Genomic DNA, 26,220 nt, shown 5'->3' on the forward strand with positions numbered 1-26,220 from the left:
TTGTTTTGCATGCTAATATATTACATACGGCAACCATGAGTAATGAATACCATCCGGCAACTAACCCACTAAGCTGTCAAATATTTTTGCATTTGCTTTATTTCTTAATTCGGCGCAAACATATCTCATATTATTTTCTAAAAGTCAAATTACAATTTCGTGATCTAAATCTTAATTTTCTTCTTATATTAAATTGCTAAAAACTTTGTTCCTGTTGTGAAATGTCTGCTCCACTAGAAAATCTTGAAACTCAGTTGGAGATGTTTATTGAAAATGTCCGCCAGATACGGATTATTGTAAGCGACTTCCAGCCACAGGTACGTCAAAGATTACAAACTACTGTCTACCGTATACACTATATTCAACAATTTTTACTTTTGTTATGTAGGGTCAGAATGTGCTCAACCAAAAGATGTAAGTTAGTTTGATTGATATTACGATCTATTGTATGTAAACGTTTTTTCTTTGTTTTCTATAGTCAAGGTTTAGTGACTGGTCTGCAGGAAATCGATAAGCTCAAAAATCAAGTGCAAGATGTTTTCGTTCCATTCGAAGTATTCGATTATATTGACCAAGACAAAAATCCTCAATTATATACAAAAGATTGCGTTGAAAAGGCGTTGGCCAAGAACGAGGAGGTTAAAGGCAAAATTGATGCTTACCGCAAATTTAAGGCCAATATGCTATTAGAGTTATTCAAAACGTTTCCAAATGAAATGAATATGTATCGTGCATACCGCCCGGATTCTATTTAAGTGAATTAAATGCATATGAAGACGTTATCTTCGTACGACTTTGTAATTTTTGTATAAGTTTAACAAAAAATGTGTGTACATTTAGATATAGTATTTTAATAAATCTTAGCATACAAATCCGAGGCTGTCGTTACCTTTCCATTCAGGGCGTTTTTTACGTGGCGGGTCACAAATCCAGCGCATAGCCCTAGAGAGGGACGGTTCGCCTTCTAACTTTAGCTCGTCTTCAAACCGATTTGCTTTGGATACCCAGAGGCTACTTGGTCTAAGATTAAAGGTCACGAGCTGATTGAGCCATATGTAAAAGCATCGTTTGTGGCCACTTCCAAGTGAATGGCGTTCAGATAGGTGTCACATAAATTGATCGATGAAAATACAGCTCTTGTATGGAATATTTTGTTTGTGAAGGGTATTACAGCTTCGAGGCAACCGAAACTAACGTTTTTTCATTTGTTCTTTGCTGTCTTTCTTGTTTCACTTTTCGTATGATCTTAGGCTACCCAGAGGATACTTGGTCTAAGTCGTGAGCTGCTTGAGCCATATATAAAAGCATCATTTGTAACCACTTCCACGGATCCGAAGTTCACGTTTTTTTTTGTTTGCTGTTTCTCTTGTTTTACGAAGATCCGACTTTCGTGGGAACGCTAATCGAACCGTAATTAGAGATTTTTTGTTACGTTTGATATACAACAAAAATCACTTTTTTTTCATTCAAGAATGAAACATGCTTATTTTGGCTGGTTTGTGATAACGTTTAATAAGATTTATACTTTTGATTTGTTGTTACAGTTTTTGGTTTTTAGTTTTCATAATACCTGTTTAAAATTTTCTTCTCTTCAAAAGAACTAAAGCACGATGTGATTTGAATTCGGTTTCGAATAATAATAAAATACATCTGTCAGATTGTTTGTTGTAATCAGGAATAATTTCACTGTTTTCTGTTTTTTTAATATTTGCAATAATTAATCATGTAGGTAAAGCTTAAATGCATTATTAAGTATGTAATTAAATAGCTTATAATAGGAGATTTTGTAAATATATAAATAATCGTTTCTACATTGGCTTTGAATAATCATTTCTAAAAATTTCCAGTGCTCACAAACAGTTACAGTTTTAGTTATTTTTTTCACAACATACGTATTTCAAAGAGAGGAGATACAATAACATTGAACATAAATCCACTTTGAATAAGTCAAAAAATTGCATATATTTTTATTTGTGGATTAATCAACAATCTCAAAACAGTAAATTTTACACCCGGCCATACATACGCTATATGGTTGCACATAGTTTATTACGGTTTTTTTGTTTTATTTAGATATCAAATAAAATTTATTTATTTATTAGCCATAAGGCTTTCGGTTAAATCAATTACTTTCAAAAGTTTTTCAACTATTTTTTTGTTTCATTAATTATGTATATATTTTTTTAAGTATAACAAAAAACATTCAATTTGCAGCATCGACGATGGGTAAAAAAGTTTCGTCATCATCATAAACCTATAGCATCATATTTCTTTTACTTATACGCATTTAATAAAAAAATTTACTGCTGATCACATTGCCCAATTATAGTTTGCGCCTGCGCATTGGGTGGTCATTTATTCTCGCAGCAGCCATTCATTGCCAACTGCTTCTGCAGTGCGGGCGGCAGCGAATCTTTCGTTTTGGAATGATTGCCTTTACCGAGTAATGTGGGTTCGATCACTTTGCCCTCCTGAATGTCCTTGATTCGCTTGAGCAAATCGTAGTTGATGCGATCGCTTACAACAGAGTCTTGTCTGCAAGAGGAAAATACATATTTAGACGGAAATTGATAATAATGTTTTTATGGGAGTTTATTGTGATGTGTTTTTTTTTTTTAATTTGACTAAAGAGAAAACTACAATCACAAAGTCTTCTATTGCAAGTTTAAATTTACTTAAAATGGAAATTATATACTCACTTATAATCTGGATGATTTAGCACTTGCTCGCGCATCCAAGTAGCAGTTGTGACCAGCTCACCAGAAGCACGCTTCTCTATAAAGCGTAAATACTGCTCAATTGTGCAATGAGTGTCAGGATCAACTTCCATTGACTGCAAATAGCTGCGAATGAGCGGCACGAGACCAGGGAAAGTGTCAGCCTGCAACAAGATATATGTATAATTTAAATTAATTTATTGCTGTTGTACGTTAGTGCACAATTTCAGCTTACCTTGCCATTGAAAATTTCGCCAACTGTCAACAATTCGTATTCCTCATGATTGGTTTCGCCATTCTCCTTAGTACCGTTGTGTACGCCATTAACGCCGTTGCCATTTATGTAGCAACTCTTTTTAGAAGTTTTGCGGAACCAGAATTTTTCTTTGCGACAAGCGTCACGCTTCTGAGCAGTTTGCATGTTTTCATCAACCTGAAAACAATTGATATTTACGTTTAGTTTAATCACAATTCATTACAAACATGTTATTTCTTCCATTATATACATACATACATATGTATGTGCATACATATATTATTATCGCTCGCTCACCTTACTAATGGGGATCAGGAAATTTAACTGATACGATAGTATCACTCGTGTCAGCAGCACGACAAAGCAAACAATGGCAGCATTTTCAAAGTCACTTATCTGCGCCTCGCATGGCCGGAACTCCACGCGCCAGCCGATCGATGAATTCGGCGGTGGCGGCTTGAAGCGCATTGTCTGCCAATTGGTGGATTGTATATTCTCAAAGTGATCCGTGTCCTCTTCGTCATTTTGATCGATTTTCTCACTAAACAATGAAACCGTATCGCGTATGAACAAGTGTGCTACATGCTGCGCCAATAGCGGATCAATGCCACCATCGCGTAGACGCTTGTAATCTTGTTCGTCGTATGTGAGCGGTACGTCGTTGTATGCGGCACCCTCTGGTGATAGATATGAATCGATCGAATCATATCTCGATTTTGCAATACGGAACTTATTTTCACTTAGTGGCCGTAGACCACGCTCCTCCTCGGTGCGGCAGTCTACTGAGGAGCTTATCACATTCCAACGACAGTCGGATTCGGTTAAATAGCCACGATATATAGGCGATGCTGCTGTAAGTGCTAACATAATGGGGCACAATGGCGCCAATTGATCATACAATTTGCGTGCCTCATTGATGTTACAGGCCTGGAATGTAAGTTGCAGACAACAACAGCCCATACCGAAGCCCATGGCGTCGAGTGCAACGACATCGGGTTCACCCTTGGGTGCACCCTCTACGGGTAGTTTGGTGTTTATATCTTTGAAAACTTTTAATTTGATGGCGACTTTCTCGCCACGTCGTTTACGTACATTACGTGTTACCGTTTTGAAGCGTGGATGTGCTGGAAATATGGCTTCATCTGGGAAATATAGCGATTTATCCGAGCTATTCGGATCGTCCGGATTTGGATAGTAGATGGGATGTGTGAATTCTGGTGCGCCCAAACGTGGAAAATTCGTTATGGACATGACACACTCATCTTTGTCCAGTATTTCTGTGACCTCTTCACGTCGGTAACGCATATTCGCCTCCACGAGGTTGAAGTGTGCCATCAGGCCACCAAACGGCCTACCTGGTGTACCCTCGATCATGTAAGCACCATATTCGGGGCGCCACAACGATTTGACGCCCTTGGGATCGGCTAACTCTTTTTCATTAAGGTAATTTAGCAGCTCTGGCGCTTTCAGTGAGACACGTGCAACGCGATTCTCATCGTCAAACTTGACGATTATATATTCAACCTCATCACCCCACTTGAGTATGTCGCCAGTGCGATCCTTTAGCCTGTGATAGAGATTTATAAACTGCGTGATGCCATGTTCACGCACATGATTGGCTAATTTTTTGGTTTCCTCCCATGAGAGTGGACTGCCTTCGCTGAGTAAACCCATTTTAGATGTGAATAACTGCAAGAAACGTTAAAATACATTATAGTTATTAGAATTTGTTATATGCAGGCATATATACTACATGTACATATATGTGTGTATGTATGCATAAATCTAGCTAAGACTCTACATGGATGTTTGCAAAAATGCACACTCAGCTCAGAGCTCAGTTTGCTATTAAGGAAATTTGCAACAGTGGCGCAGGAATAGGAAAACAAGAATGTGATATCTACAATTCCGTGAAGCTGCTACTGCGGCAAGTGTATAAACACATATTTTGTTTACATATACAATTATATGGTACAATATACTATAAACAATCACATGCTCTATACTTTTATTTGATAGAAGAAAATTAGAAACTAGTTTCCGCTCGGACATATGGAAAAACCAGCGACCAAAACAGCGATCATTTACACTAAAGCACTCGCTTTTATGCACACAAATACATCTCGCATACATACATATGTACCTAAATATGTACATATGTACTATAATTGATTTAATTGCAGAAAAATTGCACGCGAGCCGCTTGCAAAATTCCATTGTTACATTAGAAAAGGCGATGGAGTTAGCAGCGTTAGCGATTATTGTTATACAGACGAACTCTTATTTATAGTCAACACCAAAACTGCCTCAAAGTCAATGCGGCTCAACTGGTGCGTGTAAAGTGCATAACGCCATATGCATACATACAAAGCTCTTGGTGTGCATGGAAGTTAAGTTTCAGCATCGGAAGAGCTTGGCGTATTCATGAGAACTAAACAAATAAATAAATACCGATTACGTTTTAAGCGGAACAATAAATACATCATTGACAACGACTACGTTTGCTTATGTATGCCCATACGTATGAGTAACACTGCGAGTGCGTTTTAGTGTAAATCCATGCCCGGCATATAATTTATGAAGTGTATTTTCGTTGAAAGCGGTTAGTAAGGGCTTATTATTTCACTTGCAAAAAAAACGTGTTATATATATATATATATTTATATATGATTCAAGAAGCAGCGAAATTTTTAAATATAAAATGATGGAGCTGTTATGGTAAAACAGAGGACTCTCAGTCAAAAACTATTTGAGACATCGATTTGAAAAAAACAAAAACATAAAAAACATTTACATTAAAATTATAGTCAAACTAACAATTGTTTGGCTTCGCACTTTGTCACTAGCGTCACAAAAAAGGAAGAAACAAACATAAAAATTAGCAAATATTTATTTATTTTTTAATAACTTTAATTTTGAAGTAAACAACAAAACAATTGTTGATATCCGTTACGTATTTGAATAAGTGTATTTACTTTCTTTATGACATGCGACAAATGTATACATATGTACTACATATGTATGTATCTGGTGTTTTTCTATAAAATTATTTGTTACTAAAAGAAAATACGAAAGAGGTATCTTTACTACGTTTTAATTATTAACTATAACATAATTTTAAATTTGGCTGATTTGAGCGGCCTTATTGAGTTGAAATATTTTGCAAGTCATAAATATGTATGTATGTATGTTTTGACATATGTTTGTACTATGTATGTATGTACATACATATGTAAGTAGTTAGTGGTGCTTAATATCACATCAGTTAGGGTTTTGAAAGGTCGATTAGATCTGCAATTAACGGTTAATACTACGCACATGCCCAAAGCCAACCAGTTTTGGCGCTAATGGAACAAGTATTTAATCAATTCAAAATTGTTAGGTTCAATTATAGGGTGACTATTATTATCTGCATACATACACATATGCGCATGACCTTGAATAGCATGCATACACATACATATGTATGTAGATATATTTAGAAATATGTATGCACACTATTGCTTTGTATGATTGATGTGTTTCAGTATGATAAGAATTACAAGTACAACACATGCAGCAAACGTTAATTAGTCAATTTTGTTTTATTTGCATAAAGAACAATTTACTGTTGAGAAATAAATTATTTGATAATATCATTTGAACATTGTAAAATGATAATTTTAAATCAGCCGAGCGTCAAATACAATTAATGACATGTGATTTGCTGTTGTAGCTGTCTATATTGGTGAAATAGAAATGACAGATTTTGTGCAGTTGCCGCCGTAAATAAAACAGACGTTTAAAAAAAACTTGCGATTACGGCACAATTCCCGCCACATTGCGAAAAATTGTTACTACATAATTATAAAATATTGTTACAAAAAGTAGTATTAAGTTTTATTTGTATTGCTATATGCATCCCTGATTATGAACAATAGCTGTAGGTATATGGAATAGCATTTGTCTTGTTGTAGACATCTGGCGCCGCACTGTCTGCTTGTATAGGTAAACAATTGCTGAGTCTGGCGCCGCGACTGTCTGCTTACGTCTGGCGCCGTATAGCCGTATGTTCTGGTAATTTCCAGACGCGATATTCTAGAAGGACACGTCGGCATCAGCGAGAAGTGCGTGGCTATATAAGCCGTGGCAGCGCCAACGTAATCAATCAGTGCTAAGAGTAAACTGCTATAGTGTAGACGAGTTGTGAAATAAAGAGTTGTTGAATTAAATTAAACAGTGTTGATTTTATTTGTCAATCCAGAGATACGAACCTAACAAAGTAAACTAGCAAGAGTAAATTCGTAACAATATATATGTATGTACATGTATATATTAGCATATTCTTCCGCAATAATTAATGTTCCGGAACAACAATATACTGCCAGATTCCATAAGAGAATACTAAAAATGTGTACATACATACATATGCACACATTCTTATTAAATTTACATACATACGTGTGTACATAGTTCAATTAATTTGCTGAAATAGCGACTCAACGAATCGACAATATCGAAAAGAAAATTGTCTAATTGTATGCGACATACATACAAAAATACAAATGTACACTCATATGCAGCTGGCATGAGGTTCAAGCAGACTGATAGTACAGTCTTGAGTATAAGGCGAACACAATCACTGAGGTTCCATGCAGCGTATTTAAGACCTAAATAGAATATTTTAAAATTGTCGCGATTTTAACACGCAGAGCGAAACGTCGGACAGCCTATAAAATATACATATGTATAAGCATAACGAGCAGAGTCGATTTAGTTATGACCATATACATATCTGTCCGTCTGTATATACGCGAACTTATCTCCCGGTTTTTGAGATATCTGTCTGAAGTTTTGCACACCTTATCTCCTCAAGAAGCTACATATACATTCGTCAAAAATGATATCGGCGATAACTAAAGCATATAGCGGTTTTTGAGATATCAGTCTTAAGTTTGCACACCTTATCTTGCCAAGAAGCTACACATTTGTCAAAAATGATATCGACGATATCTATAGCTTATAGCTGCCATAAAACTCAACGAACGAAATACAGTTCTTGGGAATCATTTTTATTTGTGCGGGATATTATAGCTTCAGTGCAACCGAACTTTACATTTATTCTTGTTTTTAATTTAGGTATTTGACATACGACCGTAAATATTTACTTATACTACTAAAGTATAATTAACCGTCTTTTCTGTTCCTTAACGATCGAATTTATGATAAGAAAACACGTCTCATTGACCTCTATAAATAAATGCATTTATATAAGTACATTAGAGCGGGTCAATTTTTTTTTAGAAAATCGCGTATGCGGGAAATGTTGTACGGATCTTTTTGACCAACTTTGGCTAAGAGCCTATGAGTCTAAAACCACTTTCGAGCCAGCGATTTTTAAGGCAAAGTTTAAAAAATCTGAATAATCTGTTGTACACAAGATAAGTGATATTGTTCTCCGATCTGGCTGATTCCGATCAATGATCAACAGAATATCAAAATGCACTGTATGTATTAAATTTCGTACGGTATCTTAAAAGCTGACGAAAAAATTTGTATAACCTCGAAAAAATTTCGCGTTCTATCAAATAAGTACATATCTCACAAATTGACCTATATTTTCAATAAAAAGTTCGAAATAGGAACTGTAGTTGTTGTAGCGGCAGAATTCTACCGAGTCAAGAGTCCTTGGTCGGATCAAAATCAGGGTCCGTTCCGGTTACGTAGACTCGACTGTCGTGGGAACGGATAGGAACTGGTGTCCATATATTAGGTACCTGAGGCTTTCAACAGTTTTGACCCGATGTGGATGTTGAGTTTATATACTTCAAAGACACTTGTCGTACAAAGTTGTATCTCGTTATTTCTAACGGTGCTTAAATTGAGTACTGGAATCAGTTGGAATTTAAAATTTTGTTTTGATGCTTAGTTGTATTCCGATTCTCTCAATTTTACACTGAAAAATAGAAATGTGAAGATGAAGCTATTTGTCGAATTTGCTAGAAATCAGTCCAGCGGGTTCCGAGATATAGCTTTTAACATAAATGTGGGCAGTGCAACGCCTATCTTTAAATTTTGACAGCGGCTCGTATAAAAACCGGTCCTATGATCTCGAGTGCAAACTTTTATGTTTTTGACAATTTCATTTATTGATTGATTGCGCTTTTAGCTGTTTTTAATAGAACCGTGGGTGGGTGGGGCTATCAACCGAGTTCATCTATTTTTACAATGTTGGTAGGTGTGTTTACTGAACGAAAAGCCATCAATGAAATTTGTGAAGTTTACGGAGACGATGCTGTATCAGTTCGTGTAGCACAACAATGGTTTGCTCGCTTCCGTTCTGGAAATTTTGAAATTTCGATTTACAGTGATGGAATAATGTCGCTAGCGGAAAAATAGCAAACAGTGGTGGATCAAAATGATACATATTTTTGTATTTATTTATTAGCATAAATACAAAAAAGAGTTGAAGTTTGATAAGAAATACGCAAAGACTTTTTCGACTACTCAATATATTCAAATAAAATATATTTGATTGAATAATAAAGCATAAAATTTGCACAACAAAAAAATATTTGTATAATCTCATCGCTGATTAGGATACTTAGCAACGTTGCTATATAAAATGTTTGAAATAAATTTGACTTGCAAAATTTATTATAGAATTTTTAATAAAACTCAAAAATTTCTCCACATCCGTACCCACAACAGTTGAGCTTGGCGTTAGAACAATAGCAACTTCCAGATATCAATTACTAATGCAATTCCAGAAGAAAAAACCCAAAATTACTCAATAATTGAAAAAAAATGGTACGGAATTTTCAGCAAAACTTCTTGATAAGAAACATAAATAAATGTGAGGTTAGAGAGTTATGAGTTTGGGCACAATTCCGATTTCTTTGGCGCCGCGATTTAAAGGTACCGTTGGAAAGAGGATCCGCAAACGCTTAGTTTAGGAGATATTCGGTCTTAAAGTTCAAAAATTCGCAAAATTGGACCATTTCAAGGAGCTATTTCACCACATTAAACACACTTTTTTCACATTTTTCACATCAAATTAATTAAATTGCACTATAATCTTTTAAAAAAACTTATATTTTACTCTTTTAGTACGTTTTTTACCCAAAAAATCTTTATTTTAAAAATCACATTTTACACTTGTGTGAACCTCATTTGTTTACCAAAAATTGCGACGAAATGGAGCGCTGCCATGTGATGATAAGGCAATTCGCTGAAATTCCTATTTTTGGCAAAAATTCCTCTATTCATGCATATGAATATTTTCTTTTTTAAATTTATTGAGCTAATATGTAATATTGCATACATGTATTAGTAATATTATACAATAATATTATATAATAATATTACGTAATAAAGTGTGAAGTATAAAGTACAGTACGAAAACTCTAATTTTATTTCAATATGTGTGCATGATAACCAAAAAATATAACCACTTCATACCCAAAACTCATATTTTAAATATAATAATATATATATCGTCGCCTAAAATACAAACCAATGTATCATCAAAAATACAGGAGTGTAGAGAACGGCTAAACAGCCTAGCGGAATTGAATCAGGTGCACCTAGTTTGGGTACCTGGTCATAGAGGCATAGCCGGAAATGAACTGGCTGACGAGCTCGCCCGCTCAGCAGCCTCCACAAGTATGGTAGGGCCCGAACCATTTACCGGGGTGGGCCCCCATACGATAAAGGAGCTGCTCCGCAAAGAGGAAAGAGAGGGCAGAGAAGGTCATTGGCAACGGGCGCATGGCATGCGGCATGCAAAGCTGCTGATAGGGGGGTACAACCTCAAAAGGTTTAAATCAATAATCAACCTCCCAAGGATCAAGCTCAGGCTCCTGGTCGCATTCTACACCGGCCACTGCAAGTTGAAAAGGCATATGTACAACTTAGGACTTGCCTCTTGCTCTAACTGCCGGTTCTGCGACAGGGTACCTGAAACCCCGGAGCACCTGCTGATCGATTGCATTGCAGTCTGCAGACGCAGGTCTAAGGCCCTTGGAACTACATTTCCGGATAGGGATCACATCGACTCACTAGCTCCCAGTAAAATGCTAAAATTCATCGAATTGTTGGGGCTTGGTGAGTTGCAGTGAGTCAGGAGAGGGCACAATAGACCCAAGGTCGCAGTGCTTACCTCAATTTATTCTATTGTCTCTATCCTATCATCAAAAATAAATGGAAATCGCTGACTGATATAATAATCAAAATTTATCCATTTTGTAACGAAAACTCAAATTTTATTTCAATATGAGTGCATAATAACCAAAAAATATAACCACTTTATATCCAATATTGAAATAAAATTTAAGTTTTCGTTATGAAATGGATAAATTTTGATTATTATATCAGTCAGCGATTTCCATTTATTTTTGATGATACATTGGTTTGTATTTTAAGCGACGATATATATATTATTATATTTAAAATATGAGTTTTGGGTATGAAGTGGTTATATTTTTTGGTTATCATGCACACATATTGAAATAAAATTAGAGTTTTCGTACTGTACTGTACACTTCACACTTTATTACGTAATATTATTATATAATATTATTGTATAATATTACTAATACATGTATGCAATATTACTTATTTGCTCAATAAATTTAAAAAAGAAAATATTCATATGCATGAATAGAGGAATTTTTGCCAAAAATAGGAATTTCAGCGAATTGCCTTATCATCACATGGCAGCGCTCCATTTCGTCGTAATTTTTGGTAAACAAATGAGGTTCACACAAGTGTAAAATGTGATTTTTAAAATAAAGATTTTTTGGGTAAAAAACGTGCTAAAAGAGTAAAATATAAGTTTTTTTAAAAGATTATAGTGCAATTTAATTAATTTGATGTGAAAAATGTGAAAAAAGTGTGTTTAATGTGGTGAAATAGCTCCTTGAAATGGTCCAATTTTGCGAATTTTTGAACTTTAAGACCGAATATCTCCTGTCAGTCGAACAGTGCAAAAGCTTTTGTTTCAAATGATTAACACCACTTTTTAGTATATTTATTGTAGTTTATAACACATTTTAATAAATTAATTTATTGTTATCTTCAAAAACTTACAATTGCAGCTAAACGGAAATGATGTCAGTTGCAAAAAAATATAGGTTCGCGAGACGCAGCGGTCAAAAATGCACGTGTCGTGAAGGCAAATTGCTGACAGGCAAATCAGCTGTGTTAAGGCAAGAATGATAGAAACAAGATTGCGCAATGACGAGTTCAAATTTTGTTCGTTCTGCGCATCTACGTCACACGGCTCATAAATTTCGTGAAATAGCTTGAGTAGCAAGTAAACATTGCTTGTTAACAAGAATGTTAGAGTAGTATAGTTTATAGCTGTCAAATTTTTTACTGCGCCGTGTGACGTCAGAATTGTATGTTTAGAATAACGGACCTGCGCAATGCGTAATCTCTTTTCTATCATTCTTGGATAGAGCGTAAGCGTACGTGTGAAGTTAGTTTGCACAATTGTGCTAAGAAATGCCGACCACTGATTTATATTGATTTATTATTCGCACAATTGGCAGAGAACGTATAATATAGAGAAGGTTCACCGCGTTGCCAAACTTACGATATTTCATTTTTTGGAGGGGTACTCTTTTCTATTAGTGGATTTCACCTCAAAATCAGGGGTACTATTTTCTATTAGTGGACTTCACCAATATTTAACAGGAGCGTCGAAAATAGCAGAATTGAGCATTTTCAGTGATAAATGAGAAAAATGATGCTAATTTCAATGTACGCTTACTGATTCGCATATTTACATTGCGCAACCGACTCTGCATACAAGAATGATAGAAAAGTGATTACGCATTGCGCAGGTCCGTTATTCTAAACATACAATTCTGACGTCACACGGCGCAGTAAAAAATTTGACAGCTATAAACTATACTACTCTAACATTCTTGTTAACAAGCAATGTTTACTTGCTACTCAAGCTATTTCACGAAATTTATGAGCCGTGTGACGTAGATGCGCAGAACGAACAAAATTTGAACTCGTCATTGCGCAATCTTGTTTCTATCATTCTTGCTCTGCATACAATATGTACATATCTATATTATACGTTCTCTGGTACAAACGATAGAAAATTCTGCTTAAATTGACAGCTGACAACTGACGTGTCAGAATTATTCACAGCGTTACCAGGCAAGTAGAGATTCAAAATGAAAATATTTTTCGTTATTAAGTACAGACTACACATTTTTCCTTAGCAAACAATTCGAATAAAAAATTATATATATATACATATGTACATATGTATGTGTGGTTTAAGTATTTTCTAATGAAATTTAATTTTTCTTAACAACTTCTAAACATGCTTCCTTCGCTGTGGGATACTAAAATTTAAAACCACTTTCCAGAGTTCTCTTCGGTTGAACCTTAGCGCCGGATAGAAGTAATGCAGAACGGTCTTTGCCAAACAGCGCTTGTACTACAAACTCTGGTACTGCGAATAGACAAGGACGTCGTAAAGCGGAAGCAAAGGCCTAAAGATATGATGGAAATATGTTAATTTTTTAATTATATAATTATAAAAATAAAATATGATGTATTTTTAAGCATTAATTTTTGTTTTTGTTTTATATACTTACTACTTTTAAACGAAATAGTTTATGGTTCAATTTACCTTTGAAAATTGGCCATTAGTTACAATTTCCGGTGCCACACCGTTCATTACACCCTCTATTTTATCATTTTCAATACTGCTTTGTACTAGTTGGCATAAATCAGGGATGGGCACATGAGCCCTCAGTGGCATTTTGCCCGTGCGGGCACGAGTGCACATTTTGAGGGCTAGGTGAGGGGATCATCGCGGGCAAACATGAAGAGGGAAGTGAGAGCAACGTTTTACCACTCCATATTTACAAATGAGAGCAACGTATTTTCCACCACCATTGACTGATCTATCACATGTACAGTGGTGTGAACAAAAGAAACAACCATAAGGTGTTGTGAAGTTTTAAAATATGCTGTTTTCTTATTAAATAAAATTGTTTTTAGATACATAACATAACATATATATATTTTTTCCTAACAGTGATTAAAATTTCCCACCATGCAAAGCTAAATAAAAACAAATTTTAATGCGAAACTCTAAACTCTGCAAATTATGTTTACCCCTTTTTGTTCACACAACTGTACAATTCCGATATGAAGTAAACTTCCACCCTTAAATTTGTGTACAATGTCAGTATTGCCGCAACCACTCTGCCAGAGATAAAGAGATCCCCAACTCTCCTGTCACTGGAAATGTGAGAGCCGCTCACCTACCGAACTTTGACAGTTGACTGGATTGGGTAGGTGTTGACGTTTTGCAATTGGAATGACTGGAACGGCCAGATTGAAATTATACCAAAAATATATGTGAACGGAGGAATTTGTTGCCGCCGTTCAAGATCGCTAATAAAAATTTTAAACAATGAAAATCAAAGAAAATGCGAAATTTAAATATATTTCATGAAACGTTTTGTAATTTAATGCATAATATAATTAATTTTCTATTACAAATGATTAAAAACATTTATTAATTGAGAACTAATAGGCTTAATTCGCCTTATTAAGTATTAAAGATCGAAAATCAGTTATTTTAATATACCATAAAATCATAAAAAAGGAATTCAGTAGTTTCGCCATATATTAAAAGTCCAATATATAATAATTTGCAATCGTAATAAATGTTGGGTATTTTAATTTAAATGCCCAAAAATTATTATTTTGTTCAATCTGGCCATAATGGAAAATGTTATAAAAAACGCTTATTTTGAGGCGCTCTCACACTGGAATAAGTTGGGCATCCCATTATCCAGAGATAAAGAGATGTTTAACTCCTCTCTCACTGGAAGTGAGAGAACAATTTCTAAACGTCAAAACCTACTGAAATTTGACAGCTAATCGAGTTCAGTAGGTTTTGACGTTTATCAATTGGAAATGAGCGATGGCCAGATTGAAATCTTACCAAAAAAATATGTAAACGGAGGGATTTGTTGCATCGTTTAAGGCCACTTATAAAAGTGAAAAACAATGAAAATTAAAAAAATTTGTGAATTTTAAAGTTATTTGATGAAAGGTTTTGTCATTTGAAGCATCATAGTATTGTTTTCAATGGAAAATGATTAAAAACATTTAATGATTGAGAGCTAACAAGATTAAATCCTTTTATTGGGCATTGAAAGATCAAAATTCAGTTCTTCTAATATACTTTAAAAAGATTTAAATAGTTTCTCCATATATTAAATAACCACTACATAGTAATTTTTATTCGTACTAAATGTTGGGTGTTTTAATTTAAAATGCCCAAGAATTCTTATTTTGTTCGATCTGGCCATAATGGAAAATGTTATAAAAAACGCTTATTTTGAGGCGCTCTCACACTGGAATAAGTTTAACAACCCTTTATCCCTGCCATTATCCCTGACTCTGCGATGAACATCAAGTTACGGAGGAATGTAATTCATTTTTTTCGCAATTTTTCTCAACTTGTTATGCCCTTCTCTCCGTAAGCTGATATTCCCCTCATCTAGCCCCCGTGCGCACTTTGCTAACTTTGCGGGCTAAAAATGTGCCCATCCCTGGCGTAAATCATATAAATGAATCCAAGGCAGAATTTGTTTTCCACTGCCTAGAGGACCGCCTAAACCCAATTGGAAAGGAAGCCAGATATTCTGAATCATTCCACCTGTTCGTCCTATTACAACCCCAGTACGTATTTTAACCTACAAATATTACATAAATTTTTAATTGAAATATTTATGCATAATATTAAGTTAATTCCTTGAAATATTATTATTATTAATAATACTCACGCCCCTACAGTGCTTAACATTCCCTGGTAATGTTGCTGCTTTCTCCCACTCTAAGCATAACTTCGACATAAAATCAAATCCTTCTACTGGATCGCTCTCAGTATAAATATGCTTATCATCAGGTTTATAGTGACTTACTCCTGATACATTCACAAAAGCTTTCACTTGAGGTGCATCTGCAATGGCTTTCACTAATGCTGCACTTGTGTTAACACGAGAAGTCCACACATTTTGTTTAAAACCATCTGTCCAGCGTCGACTTGGATCTAAGACATTTTGTCCTGCCAAATTCACAACAGCTGTAATACCATTTGGTATACCGTTCCGCTCCAATTCCAACCAGGTTATGCGCTTCAGCCCAGGCATTCGGGATATTACAGTGACATCATAACCATTTTTGATCAAATGTTTGTTTAAACCTTTACCAATGAATCCCGTTCCTCCGCCTAAATAATGTGTCCTTAGTTATAAACTGAAAATCTAACATTTTTTGTTACTACAAACCGATTAATGCGTGTCGCGACATAATTTAATTTATTTCGATTTGGTTCTACAATTTACGTAAATTTACGAAATTCACACGAGACTGAAAATTTCAGTGCCGTAAGCGAATGTTGTGAGCAAAACAAAACGCCCAATAATTGCACTGAATGCATTTCGCGAAAAATACGTCAATTCCCTATATGGAGGCCACAGGGAACATTTTTCATAGCTTCATGATTATATGCTGTTTAAAGCATTGAAATGTTGTTGTATTTTATTGGTGTACTTAATATCTTTCAATGCAAATTATATATAGTTATTTTATTTGTAAAGGTTCAGGAGAGCGGCTTTTCCGAAAACGTACACCAATTTTCACGGGAAATGTCTTAAAAAATTCGTTTTTAATTCCGATTCACGAATATGTATGGCGCGTTATCTAATTTTATGTTTTTTTGCAATAAAAACAATAAACAATTTTACGATTTTGCACAATATCTACGCTGTAAATGGCATCACTGTTCGAAATTCAATTGAGAATTAGTGATGCAAACAGTGATCGGGTTCGAAATATCGATACTCTCGATATTCGAGACTAAACAAGAATTGTCAAAAATGAAAGATATTGTTACGAATTTACTGCTTGCTAGTTTACTTTGTTAGGTTCGTATCTCTGGATTGACAAATAAAATCAACACTGTTTAATTTAATTCAACAACTCTTTATTTCACAACTCGTCTACACTATAGCAGTTTACTCTTAGCACTGATTGATTACGTTGGCGCTGCCACGGCTTATATAGCCACGCACTTCTCGCTAGATGTCGATGTGTCCTTCTAGAATATTGCGTCTAGAAACCACCAGAACATACTGCTATACGGCGCCAGATGTCGCTAGATGCCGGTGTGTCCTTCTAGAATATTGCGTCTAGAAACCACCAGAACATACTGCTATACGGCGCCAGATGTAGCTATTGCTTCGACAAACAAACAGCCGCGGCGCCAGATGTAGCTATTGCTTCGACAAACAAACAGCCGCGGCGCCAGATGTCTACAATAAGACAAATGCTATTCCATATACCTACAGCTATTGTTCATAATAATGGATGCATATAGCAATACAAATACAACTTAATACTACTTTTGTAACACTGCCCTCCACTAAAGCCTAATCGTCCCGATTAGGCACAAATCCTCTTGAACCAAATGGGGCGAGCCTCTCCAAATGTACTACTTTCATTTTACATCGTGCTTTTCCATTCCTTTGTATGCGGTATACCACGTCATTAAGTCGTTTTATCACCATATAGGGTCCTTCCCAGGCTGACTGCAGTTTCGGGGACAAGCCTTTCTTTCGAAGTGGATTGTACAATAGGACCAGATCACCTTCTTCAAAACCTTTTGAATTTGCCGCTTGATCGAACCGGTCCTTCATCTTATTGCTCATCAGATGCGTATGCTGTCTTACCATTAGGTGCAATTCATTCATTTCTTCCTTTAAGGCAGAACAATAATCTCCATCATTTCTTACAGCTGTAGGATTCGTTCCAAACTTAAGATCAGCGGGGAGTCGCAGATCAGATCCGAAAATAATCTTTGCTGGCGTGTAACCAGTTGTCTCGTGCTTCGCTGAACGATACGCCAGCAGGAACATCTGGATGCACTTGTCCCAATTCCGTTGATCTTTATCAACGATTTTCCGCAGATGTTCTTCGAGCGTTCGGTTGAATCTCTCCACCATTCCATCTGATTGTGGATGTAACGCTGTCGTCCGTGTCTTGTGGATGCCCAATAATGTACAGACTTCTTGGAAAATGGAAGATTCGAAATTCCTGCCTTGATCTGAGTGTAATTCGACGGGCACTCCGAACCTTGTTATCCAATTTTCTACAAACGCTTCGGCTACTGTCTTCGCTTCCTGGTTTGGTAAGGCATATACTTCTGGCCATTTACTGAAATAGTCCATGACAACCAGTAGATATTTGTTTCCGGCCGTACTGGTTGGGAACGGACCTGCAACATCCATTGCGACTCTTTCAAATGGTGACCCCACGTTGTACTGTTGTAGCCTACCGCGACTTTTGGCTTTAGGACCTTTAGCTGCCATGCACTCTACGCAATTACTTATCCATTCTGCTATGGAATCTCGACAACCGATCCAGTAGAACCGTTGTTTAATCTTCTCTATAGTTTTTGTAATTCCAAGGTGCCCTCCACTAGGTCCATTGTGATATTCTTTCAATACTTTTGGGATCATGGACTTCGGTACTATGATCAGCAGACGAGACTGTTTGCCATCTTCGCTTTCCCAGGTACGATGAAGGTATCCATTAACGAGGTTTATGCTGTTCCATTGGGCCCAATATGCTTTTGCAGTTGGACTCTCGCTACTTATTTGTTCCTTTGGTGGTCGTACCCCATTTTCTTTGGCCATTATCAGCTTTGCAAGATCAGGGTCCTCCAGCTGATTGATTCTGATGCGGTGAGGAGTCCAATCATCTTCAGGTTCTATATTCAGTAATCGCACGTCGATTATACCTTCTTTTCCCTCTGATTTGGAGCAATGTTTACATTCCAGTGGACAAGGGCGACGTGATAATGCATCCGCATTTTTGTGGTGAATCCCCTTTCGGTGTTCTGTTTCGAAGTCGTAATTCTGTAATCTTTCGATCCATCGTGCAATTTGGCCTTCCGGATTCTTAAACTGTAATAACCATTTTAATGCTGCATGATCAGTCCTCAGCAAGAATCGTTGTCCATACAAATACTTGTGGAAATGTTTTACACATTCCACCACAGCTAGTAGTTCTTTTCGCGTCACACAGTAGTTTTTCTCTGGTTTCCCGAGCACTCTGCTGTAATACCCAATTACTCTTTCTTGTCCGTCGATGAGCTGAGACAGGACACCTCCAATTCCATAAGCGCTCGCATCTGTATCCAGGATGAATTTCTTTCCAGGTATTGGATAAGCCAACATCGGCGCCGTACAAAGTAGTTCTTTAAGCTGCTCAAACGCTTTTTCTTGTTCCAACTGCCATACAAACGGGCGATTCTTCTTTGTTAAATCATGTAAACTTCTAGCCACGTTCGCAAATCCAGGTACAAAACGGCGGTAATACGTGCATAAACCGAGGAAGCTGCGGAGTTCATGTATGTTGGTGGGTCGAGGCCAATCTTTAACTGCATTTATTTTTCCTTCCTCGGTGTGAATCCCCTCAGTTGACACTTTATGTCCGAGATATGTGACCTGCTTCTTCCATAATGAGCACTTTTTGGGATTCAAGCGTAATCCGGCTGATGCTATTCGCTGAAAGACTTCCTCTAGATTTTTCAGATGATCATCAAAACTTTTTCCCATGATGATAATGTCATCAAGATACACCAAACATGTCTTCCAGTTGAGTCCTTTTAACACATGTTCCATCAGTCGCTCGAACGTTGCAGGCGCATTACATAACCCAAATGGCATCACAGAGAATTCCCATAACCCGTCGCCCATACTGAAAGCGGTCTTTTCGCGGTCACGTTCATCAATCTCGACTTGCCAATATCCACTTTGTAGATCTAATGTAGAAAACCATTTCGCTCCAGACAAGGTGTCTAATGTATCGTCGATTCTCGGTAGAGGATAACTGTCTTTCTTTGTGACATCATTCAACTTCCTATAATCTACGCAGAAACGGGTGCTACCATCTTTCTTTTTAACTAAGACGATAGGTGAGCTCCATGGACTTATTGAAGGTTCGATTACACCGTTTTTGTGCATGTCTTCAATAATTTTGTTAGCATCTTCACGTTTTGCTAGTGGAACCCTACGCGGAGCTTGTCGGATTGGTTTAGCGTCTCCAGTATTTATGCGATGTTTGACAATGCCGGTTCTTCCTGTGTTTCCTTCGTTTGCAAATATGGATGCGTATTTTTCTAATAGTTTTTCTGCTTTTAATTTTTCATTTCCATGCAGTTCGTTCAGCAAATTATTTAGGAGTGTAGGACTTATCTGCTGTGGCTCAATAGTAGGCTTCTGTTGTGACCGTTCGCATCGTGCTATTGCACTTATATTCTGGCACTGTCCAATTACTGCTCCTTTCTTCAGACTTATAGGCGTGTTGAATTCATTCACTACTCTGACCGGAATGGTGGCGTCTTCTCTAGTTTTCACAAGCGTTCTTCCTACCAATATGGGTGTATCTATTTTTGTTGGTTCCACAATCCACAACTCTTCAGTCCCACCTCCTCCATTCACTTTAGCCCATACAATCGCCTCAGATTTTGGTGGAATACTCTGATTATCATCAACAATCACCCTCTTACTTTCAACGTTGGTCACATATCCGGTGTTTATAGGCATCTCCATGTCCTGGCAAAACAGCATTTGCTTGTTTAAATCCAAAGTAACCCCGTGATCAATCATGAAATCTACTCCCATTATAATTTCATCCGTGATTTCTGCTACGATGAAGGTGTGATTAACTTCCAGGGTACCAATCATCACTTCGCAAAACACTTTTCCCGCGACAGCTGCTTCCTCTCCGGTGGCCGTTCGAAGCTTGCAACCGACTAATGGTTCAACCGTTCCTCTTACCACATCCGGTCGGATAATTGAATGTGTGGCACCAGTATCCAAAGTAAGCATTGACCGTCGTCCATTTACGATACCGTTGATAGTAAGATTGTTGTCATGGCGACCTATTTGTGATATCGAGATGGCGGGGCAAATAGTTGTGGGAACCAGCTCACGCCCCTTTGAACTGTTCCGTTTTAGTTTAACGACTTGTGAGATGTGGATGCTCCGTCCTCGTTATCTGTTGGATGTTTCCGTTTTGATGGGTTTACTTTTATATTGCAATTTCGGGCAAAGTGACCCGCTTTTCCACAGTTGAAACATCTGCCTGTTGTATTTACTCGCGGTGCAGCAATTGTCTTCAGAGTCTTCAATATTTCCTCCATCAGCGCTGGTTGTTCCATTTCAACCCTTTGTACTTTGTGTGCTGGTTTACTTAGTAGGGAAGCTGTTTCCTGTGTGAGGGCGTGCGAAACCGTTTCAGCAAACGTTCTTTTTGGCAATGCATATGTGGCGCGTTTGGTGTCCACATCACGAATTCCATTTATGAAACATTGAATTTTTACCCTCTCAATGTATTCCACAGGTGCATCTGCATTTGCCAAATGAGCCAGTCGTTCTATTTCAGTTGCGAACTCTTGCAATGACTCGTTCATCTTCTGACCCCTATTTTGCAGTTCGATCTGGTATATTTGTTTCCGGTGCTCACTACCATATCGTCTTTCTATCGCACTCATCAATGCCTCATAGTTGTCCCGTTCACAGTCTGGAATAGTCTGAAGGATTTCTGCCGCAGGTCCTTTCAATGATACAAACAAGGACGCCACTTTGTCCGCTTCATTCCAGTTATTGGCCATTGCTGTCTTTTCAAACTGAAGTTTGAAAATTTGAAATGGAATACTTCCATCGAATGTGGGTGCCTTCAATCTTGGATTATTTGTTGATGGTGCAGGGCCATGCAGTTGCAGTTCTCGCATCCGATTACTCAAATGAAGAACTTCTGATTTCAAATTTTCTTCGTCATTTTTTAACGTGCTTAATTCGTCTTCCAATTTTGAAACTTTCTGTTGCACTTGTGTATTACTTTCTGTAATCTGTTGTACCAAACGCTTTTCTAACTGCGTATTATTTTCAGTTATTTGTTGTGTAAGGCGAGACTCTAACTGTGATGTATTTTCAGCTATTTGCGTTATTTGCTGTGCCAGACGATTTTCTGCCTGCACTGCATTTTCGGCCAGACGATTTTCTGTTTGCACTACATTTTCTGCCATTTGCTTAATAGCCACTAACAACGTGTTCATGTCTACACTTGATGATGTTCGTTGTTCTTCTACTTTCTCTTCTACCTTTGTAGAAGTTTCTGGCCCAACAAATTCGAACTCGTCCACATTAATTCCATCCGCTTCCATTGCTTCACGTAATCGTGCCTGCAGATCCGCCTTTTGCCCGCTTATCGGCAAATTACGCTCCTCCAGTTCCTTTTTTAATTGCTGAATTCTCAATTCTCCGAATTTAACCATCTTGAATTTGGATTATTTGACAATCCCACTTCTGACACCAATTGTTACGAATTTACTGCTTGCTAGTTTACTTTGTTAGGTTCGTATCTCTGGATTGACAAATAAAATCAACACTGTTTAATTTAATTCAACAACTCTTTATTTCACAACTCGTCTACACTATAGCAGTTTACTCTTAGCACTGATTGATTACGTTGGCGCTGCCACGGCTTATATAGCCACGCACTTCTCGCTAGATGTCGATGTGTCCTTCTAGAATATTGCGTCTAGAAACCACCAGAACATACTGCTATACGGCGCCAGATGTCGCTAGATGCCGGTGTGTCCTTCTAGAATATTGCGTCTAGAAACCACCAGAACATACTGCTATACGGCGCCAGATGTAGCTATTGCTTCGACAAACAAACAGCCGCGGCGCCAGATGTAGCTATTGCTTCGACAAACAAACAGCCGCGGCGCCAGATGTCTACAATAAGACAAATGCTATTCCATATACCTACAGCTATTGTTCATAATAATGGATGCATATAGCAATACAAATACAACTTAATACTACTTTTGTAACAATATATAAAAGAAAAATATTATTAATTGGAAAAATAAAAAGAAATTAAAATATCGATATTCTCAATATTCGAGTCTGAAAGAAAATTGGTAAAAATGAGAAATACATAATATAAAAATAATAATAATTGGAAAAATATAAATAAATTAAAATATCGATATTCTCAATATACGAGTCTGATTGAGAATTGGTAAAAATGAGAAATACATAATAGGAAAATTTATAATTCATTAGGGGTATTCTCTTGCTCTTGCAAAACCCGGTGCACGGTGCAAGCATTGCAAATTTACAACGGCACAACAACAAACACACGCAGAAAAATATTTGCAAGGGCTGTGAAATATGTCAGACCAAAACCCATGTATATTAGCGTGCAATGTCACGCAAAAATAAAATTGCAACCGTGTTGTAGTTGCCATTTTACATAAAGACATATTACGTCGTTAAACTGTTGAGAAAGGTAAATTTTAATTAGATTTTATAATTTCTATTTAAATTATAAAGTTTTGTTACAGTTTTTTTGTTAAAAATGCATGCAGAAGGTGCGCCAATTCACAATAGACATGCACAATAGTCATTTACAATAAATTGACTGAATCAGTCGCTCATATATCACTAGATTCTGCAATGGGTGCTCTCGTGCCCTTGTATATTTCGGTGTAGTATTTTTGCAATCTGCAATCTTGCAAGAGCAAGAGAATACCCCTATTATTATTGCAGAAAGAAGAAGAATTTACCAATTTTTACCAATTCTTGATCAGCCTCGAATATTGAGAGTATCGATAATTCGAAAACGATCATGAATCAATAGTGGCCATTCGAATTTACAACAGCTGTGCCATTATTTCGAACATACCTTGCCATTTTCGTTGAAGTGAAGTGATTGTAAAGTTTTTCATATTTTAATAAAATAATATATAACAAAAAAAAACAATTTCTCTTATTGAAAAAGTAAACAACATCAATAATTACGTGTATATAACTTATAGAAAGTATAATTTTAACATCTAAAGACGTGTAAAGCGCAAAAGTGAATTTTTGATTTCGGGAAATACGATGTTTTTTGATAAAAACAAAGAAAATACTGATTTTAAAGGCACGCGCCTAACATATTCGTAAATTAGAACTAAAAACGAGTATTTTAAGACCTTTCCCGTGAAAATTGGTGTACGTTTTCGGAAAAGCCGCTCTCCTGAACCTTTACCCTTTTGTTATGTAGGGTCAGAATGTGCTGAACCAAAAGATGTAAGTTATTTTTATTGATCTTACCATCTATTGTATGTAAACGTTTTTTCTTTTTCTATAGTCAAGGTTTAGTGACCGGCCTGCAGGAAATCGATAAGCTCAAAAATCAAGTGCAAGATGTCTTCGTTCCATTCGAAGTATTCGATTACATTGACCAAGACAAGAATCCTCAATTATATACAAAAGATTGCGTTGAAAAGGCGTTGGCCAAGAACGAGGAGATTAAAGGCAAAATTGATGCTTACCGCAAATTTAAGGCCAATATGCTATTAGAGTTATTCAAAACGTTTCCGAATGAAATGAATATGTATCGAGCATACCGCCCGGATTCTATTTAAGTGTATTAAATGCATATGAAGACGTTATCTTCGTACGACTTTGTAATTTTTGTATAAGTTAAACAAAAAATGTGTGTACATTTAGATATAGTATTTTAATAAATCTTAGCATACAAATCCGAGGCTGTTATCTCTTCATTGGGGGCGTTTTTTGTTACGTGGTGGGTGCCAAATTTAGCACACAACCCTCGAGGGGGGTGATTCGCCTTCTCCCTTTAGCTCGCTTTCAAACGGATTTGCTTTGGATACCCAGAGGATACTTGGTCTAAGATTGGAGGTCACGAGCTGTCATACAATTTGATCGATGAAAATACAGTTATTGTATGGGATATTTTGTTTCTAAAGGGTATTATAGCTTCGAGGCAACCGAAAGTAACGTTTTTTTTTTCATTTGTTCTTTGCTGTCTTTCTTGTTTCACTTTACGTATGATCTTAGGCTACCCAGAGGATACTTGGTCTAAGTCGTGAGTACTTGGTCTAAAAGCATCATTTGTAACCACTTCCACGGATCCGAAGTTCACGTTTTTTTTTGTTTGCTGTTTCTCTTGTTTTACGAAGATCCGACTTTCGTGGGAACGCTAATCGAACCGTAATTAGAGATTTTTTGTTACGTTTGATATACAACAAAAATCACTTTTTTTTCATTCAAGAATGAAACATGCTTATTTTGGCTGGTTTGTGATAACGTTTAATAAGATTTATACTTTTGATTTGTTGTTACAGTTTTTGGTTTTTAGTTTTCATAATACCTGTTTAAAATTTTCTTCTCTTCAAAAGAACTAAAGCACGATGTGATTTGAATTCGGTTTCGAATAATAATAAAATACATATGTCAGATTGTTTGTTGTAATCAGGAATAATTTCAGTTTTTTTTAATATTGCAATAATTAATCATGTAGGTAAAGCTTAAATGCATTATTAAGTATGTAATTAAATAGCTTATAATAGGAGATTTTGTAAATATATAAATAATCGTTTCTACATAGGCTTTGAATAATCATTCCTAAAAATTTCCAGTGCTCACAAACAGTTACAGTTTTAGTTATTTTTTTCACAACATACGTATTTCAAAGAGAGGAGATACAATAACATTGAACATAAATCCACTTTGAATAAGTCAAAAAATTGCATATATTTTTATTTGTGGATTAATCAACAATCTCAAAACAGTAAATTTTACACCCGGCCATACATACGCTATATGGTTGCACATAGTATATTACGGTTTTTTTTTGTTTTATTTAGATATCAAATAAAATTTATTTATTTATTAGCCATAAGGCTTTCGGTTAAATCAATTACTTTCAAAAGTTTTTCAACTATTTTTTGCTTCATTAATTATATATATATTTTTTTTTTTATAACAAAAAACATTCAATTTGCAGCATCGACGATGGGTAAAAAAGTTTCGTCATCATCATAAACCTATAGCATCACATTTCTTTTACTTATACGCATTTAATAAAAAAATTTACTGCTGATCACATTGCCCAATTATAGTTTGCGCCTGCGCATTGGGTGGTCATTTATTCTCGCAGCAGCCATTCAATGCCAACTGCTTCTGCAGTGCAGGCGGCAGCGAATCTTTCGTTTTGGAATGATTGCCTTTACCGAGTAATGTGGGTTCGATCACTTTGCCCTCCTGGATATCCTTGATTCGCTTGAGCAAATCGTAGTTGATGCGATCGCTTACAACGGAGTCTTGTCTGCAAGAGGAAAATTGATAT

General features: G+C 36.4%; 4 protein-coding genes across 9 annotated transcripts in view; 1 reads left to right on the plus strand and 3 right to left on the minus strand.

Moving 5' to 3' along the window:
• The first annotated feature begins 68 nt into the window (after nt 1-68).
• LOC105222211 (mediator of RNA polymerase II transcription subunit 10) lies at nt 69-24,615 on the plus strand. Of its 2 annotated transcripts, none has more exons than XM_049455376.1 (3): nt 69-317; nt 24,130-24,155; nt 24,217-24,615. In XM_049455376.1, exons 1-3 carry the CDS (start codon nt 222-224, stop codon nt 24,491-24,493), a joined length of 399 nt encoding a protein of 132 aa, XP_049311333.1. In that variant the 5' UTR covers nt 69-221; the 3' UTR covers nt 24,494-24,615. The 2 variants fall into 2 exon arrangements, with proteins under 2 accessions (XP_049311333.1, XP_011197739.1); XM_011199437.4 differs by lacking the exons at nt 24,130-24,155; nt 24,217-24,615 and adding exons at nt 389-414; nt 479-877 and having other exon boundaries at nt 88-317.
• LOC105222212 (glutamate--cysteine ligase) overlaps nt 2,169-26,220 on the minus strand; it is a 44,053-nt gene continuing 20,001 nt past the window's right edge. Inside the window, exons 4-5 of one of the 2 annotated variants that reach the window (XR_007422638.1) lie at nt 25,919-26,199; nt 2,169-2,254 (exon numbers count right to left, since the gene is read on the minus strand). Coding sequence is in view for 1 of the 2 variants with exons in the window: in XM_011199438.3 (XP_011197740.2) it covers nt 26,016-26,199 (184 nt within the window). In the remaining variant the exon portion in view is untranslated. Of the gene's footprint in view, nt 2,255-25,155; nt 26,200-26,220 lie in introns of those variants that run through there. The other variant, XM_011199438.3, reaches the window with a different exon arrangement.
• The window catches only part of LOC125778341 (glutamate--cysteine ligase-like), a 44,053-nt gene continuing 20,001 nt past the window's right edge, over nt 2,169-26,220 (minus strand). Inside the window, exons 1-5 of one of the 4 annotated variants that reach the window (XM_049455371.1) lie at nt 5,341-5,373; nt 3,271-4,662; nt 2,953-3,150; nt 2,700-2,881; nt 2,169-2,535 (exon numbers count right to left, since the gene is read on the minus strand). In XM_049455371.1, coding sequence (XP_049311328.1) covers nt 2,352-2,535; nt 2,700-2,881; nt 2,953-3,150; nt 3,271-4,662; nt 5,341-5,358 — 1,974 coding nt within the window. In that variant the 5' untranslated portion in view covers nt 5,359-5,373 and the 3' untranslated portion in view covers nt 2,169-2,351. Of the gene's footprint in view, nt 2,536-2,699; nt 2,882-2,952; nt 3,151-3,270; nt 4,663-4,774; nt 4,798-4,979; nt 5,004-5,340; nt 5,374-26,220 lie in introns of those variants that run through there. The other 3 variants (XM_049455373.1, XM_049455374.1, XM_049455372.1) reach the window with 3 other exon arrangements.
• LOC125778198 (epimerase family protein SDR39U1-like) lies at nt 13,272-16,480 on the minus strand. The gene is given in 5 exon segments (XM_049454781.1): nt 13,272-13,469; nt 13,610-13,712; nt 15,565-15,695; nt 15,786-16,231; nt 16,290-16,480. Coding segments are annotated over 5 exon segments (900 nt in total). The 5' UTR covers nt 16,312-16,480.

The sequence above is a fragment of the Bactrocera dorsalis genome, chromosome 4 (assembly GCF_023373825.1).
Source record: "Bactrocera dorsalis isolate Fly_Bdor chromosome 4, ASM2337382v1, whole genome shotgun sequence".
Classification (NCBI taxonomy): Eukaryota; Metazoa; Arthropoda; class Insecta; order Diptera; family Tephritidae; genus Bactrocera; species Bactrocera dorsalis.